Below are 3,369 nucleotides of genomic sequence, written 5' to 3'. Positions count from 1 at the left end.
CCACTTCCGGTCCGCGCGGGGCATGCCGGGACGGGGAGGGCCGCGCCCCGCCCGCCAAACTACAACTCCCACAGTGCCCCGCGAACTGGGGGGCGGGGCTCGCGCCCAGCGCTTCCGGTGGCCGCGTGCGCCGCGCCCCACAGCCCTGCCATGGTAAGAGGCCTCAGGCCTGGAGGGAGGGAGGGAGAAGAACAGGCCTCGGTTTACCTCAGTTCCCTCATCTGTAAAATGTAAAACGTACAAACATATATACAGCATCTGTATATATGTTTGTACGTATTTATTACTCTTTATTCTATTTGTACATATCCTATTTATTTTATTTTGTTAATATGCTTTGTTTCGTTGTCTGTCTCCCCCTTCTAGACTGTGAGCCCACTGTTGGGTAGGGACCGTCTCTATATGTTGCCAACTTGTACTTCCCAAGCGCTTAGTACAGTGCTCTGCACACAGTAAGTGCTCGATAAATGCGACTGATTGACTGATTGATTAATCCCAATTTTACAAAGGAGGGAACTGAGGCCCAGAGAGTTAAGTGACTTGTCCAAAGTCACACAGCAGTCAAGTAATAATAATAATAATAATAATAATAATGGCATTTGTTAAGCGCTTACTATGTGCCAAGCACTGTTCTAAGCGCTGGGGGACTTACGAGGTGATCAGGTTGTCCCAAGTGGGGCTCACAGTCTCCATCCCCACTTTACAGATGAGGGAACTGAGGCTCAGAGAAGTTAAGTGACTTCCCAAAGTCACACAGCAGTCAAGTAATAATAATAATAATAATAATGGCATTTGTTAAGTGCTTACTATGTGCCAAGCACTGTTCTAAGCGCTGGGGGACATACAAAGTTATCAGGTTGTCCCACGTGGGGCTCACAGTCTTCATCCCCATTTTACAGAGGAGGAAACTGAGGCCCAGAGAGTTAAGTGACTTGTCCAAAGTCACACAGCAGTCAGTAATAATAATAATAGCATTTGTTAATTTGTTAAGTGCTTACTATGTGCCAAGCACTGTTCTAAACAGTGGGGGGATACAAGGTGATCAGGTTGTCCCATGTGGGGCTCAGTCTTCATCCCCATTTTACAGATGAGGGAACTGAGGAGTCAGAAAGACCTGGGTTTTAATCCTGGCTCAGCCACTTGTCTGCTGTGTGACCTTCGGCAAGTCACTTGACTTCTCTTTGCATCTATTACCTCAGCTGTAAAATAATAATAATGATGGAATTAATTAAGTGCTTACTATATGCAGAGCACTGTTTTAAGCGCTGGGGAGGTTCCAAGGTGGTCAGGTTGTCCCACGGGGGGCTCACAGTCTTCGTCCCCATTTGACAGATGAGGTAAATGAGGCACAGACAAGGGAAGGGACTTGCCCAAAGTCACATAGCAGTCAAGTAATAATAATAATAATGGCATTTTTAAGTACTTACTATGTGCCAAGCACTGTTCTAAGCACTGGGGGAGATACAGGGGAATCAGGAGCAAGTAAGAGCTGCACAGAAGGGAGTGGGAGAAGAGGGCTTAGTCACGGAAGGCTTCTTGGAGAAGATGTGCCTTCATTAAGGTTTTGAAGTGGGGGAGAGCAGTTCTCTGTGTGCAGAGTACTGTACTAAGCGCTTGGGCGAGCAAAATAGAACAATAAGCAGACCCACTCCCGGCCCACAGTGAGCTTACAGTGTAGAGGCGGAGACGGATGTTAATGGAGCAGCGTGGCTCAGTGGAAAAGAGCCCGGGCTTTGGAGTCCGAGGTCATGGGTTCCAATTCCGGCCCCGCCAATTGTCAGCCGTGTGACTTCGGGCAAGTCACCTCACTTCTCTGGGCCTCGGTTCCCTCATCTGTAAAGTGGGGATGAAGACTGTAAGCCCCCCGTGGGACAACCTGATCACCTTGTAACCTCCCCAGCACTTCGACATAGTAAGCGCTTAATAAATGCCGTTATCATTGTAAAGAAAGAAGTGATGGATACGTCCTTAAGCGTCACCGCTTCTTTCCAGGCCGGCATCCTTCGAGCCTTGTCTCGGGCCCCCGAGCTGGGGCTGAGAAGCCCTCTCCCGCCGGGGCTCCGTTGGCACAGGAAGCACATCTCCTCCAGGCGGGTGGGCAGCCTGGGTCCCGGCGCCCAGAAGGAGCTGGCCACCCCCGCCACCCAGGGCCCACCCACGGGCGACAAGTTCCTCCTGATTTACCGGTTCCCGGGCATCAAGCTGTGCGGGTCCCTGTCCCGGCTGAAGGTGCTGCAGACGGCCGTGACGGTCCTGCTGCTGCCACCCGGCATCTACCTGTACTCCCGGGGCCTGCTGCCGCCGCAGGCCCTGGCCCTGCTGGGCGGGGGCACCAGCTTCGCCCTGGCCATGCTCTGCTGGATCAGCTTCTTCCTGCGCCGCCTCGTGGGGCTCATGTACGTGAACGAGGCGGGCACCGTGCTGCGGGTGGCACACCTCACCTTCTGGGGCCGGCGGCGCGACACCCTCTGCCCCGTGGCCAGCGTGGTGCCCCTGTCCGAAGGCCGGGACCGGCCCCGCGACCTGTTTGTGCGGCTCCAGCGCTACGACGGCGGGCAGACCTTCTACTTCACCCTGCGCTTCGGCCGCGTCTTGGACCGCCGGCGCTTCGGCCGGGTCTTCGGCCCGTTGGACCGGGGCCCGCAGTGACGCGCCGGCCCCGCGGCGGGAGCCGGAGACTTTGGCCTCCTAGCGCGTCTCACCCCTAGACGGTCTGACTGTAGACCGGGATCCAGCTGTCGACCCGATGGCCTCTCACCGGACCTTGGAGAAAGACTGTAATACTAGTAATAATCGTGACTGGATCTGTTTAGCACCCACTGTGGGTCAAGCACCATTCTGAGCACTGGGGAAGATACAAATTAATCAGGGTGGACACAATCCATATCTCCCAATGGGCTCACAGCATTAATCCCCATTGTACAGATGAGGTAACTGAGACCCAGAGAAGGGAAGTGACTTGCCGAAGGTCACGCGCTGACCGGTGGCGGGGCCGGGATTAAAACCCCGGTCCGTGACTCCGCAACGGGGGAGAGAGGAGGTTTAACCGACAGACTGGCGGAGGTGGGGTGGCGGTTTCCCGGGGCAGCCAAAGTCGGTTCGGACGCCTAGCCTGAGGTGCCTGAGGTTTCTTTCGGAAGGCAGCTGACGCACACGCCGAGGAGAAGTTGCCAGTGCGGAGAATGGGTCTCAAGCCTCGGGCCGGGGGGTCGGCCGAGGCCCCCCAACGGGCTTCAATCCAATCTCATCCAAGAGGACTTGATCCAGGGAGGTATGGGCGGCTCAAATGTAAAACTTGTCACATTCCCGTTTCCGGGATCTTGTGAGATGCTTAGCTTCTGGAGTAGCTTGGCACCGTTCATATTGCAC

General features: G+C 54.8%; 1 protein-coding gene across 1 annotated transcript; it reads left to right on the top strand.

Annotated features, from left to right (window-relative positions):
* Positions 1 to 1,950: 1,950 nt before the first annotated feature.
* TMEM186 (transmembrane protein 186) lies at positions 1,951 to 2,900 on the top strand. Its single transcript, XM_038763552.1, has one exon. It carries the CDS (start codon positions 1,957 to 1,959, stop codon positions 2,647 to 2,649), a length of 693 nt encoding a protein of 230 aa, XP_038619480.1. The 5' UTR covers positions 1,951 to 1,956; the 3' UTR covers positions 2,650 to 2,900.
* Positions 2,901 to 3,369: the final 469 nt, after the last annotated feature.

This window comes from Tachyglossus aculeatus, chromosome 21 (assembly GCF_015852505.1).
Source record: "Tachyglossus aculeatus isolate mTacAcu1 chromosome 21, mTacAcu1.pri, whole genome shotgun sequence".
In the NCBI taxonomy this organism is placed as follows: domain Eukaryota; kingdom Metazoa; phylum Chordata; class Mammalia; order Monotremata; family Tachyglossidae; genus Tachyglossus; species Tachyglossus aculeatus.
The sequence above is the reverse complement of the archived record's forward strand: the minus strand, read 5'-3'. Positions and strand labels throughout refer to the sequence as shown.

Coding starts and splice junctions, on each gene's coding strand:
- TMEM186 (XM_038763552.1), top strand. CDS start 1,957: ATGGATACGTCCTTAAGCGTCACCGCTTCTTTCCAGGCCGGCATCCTT.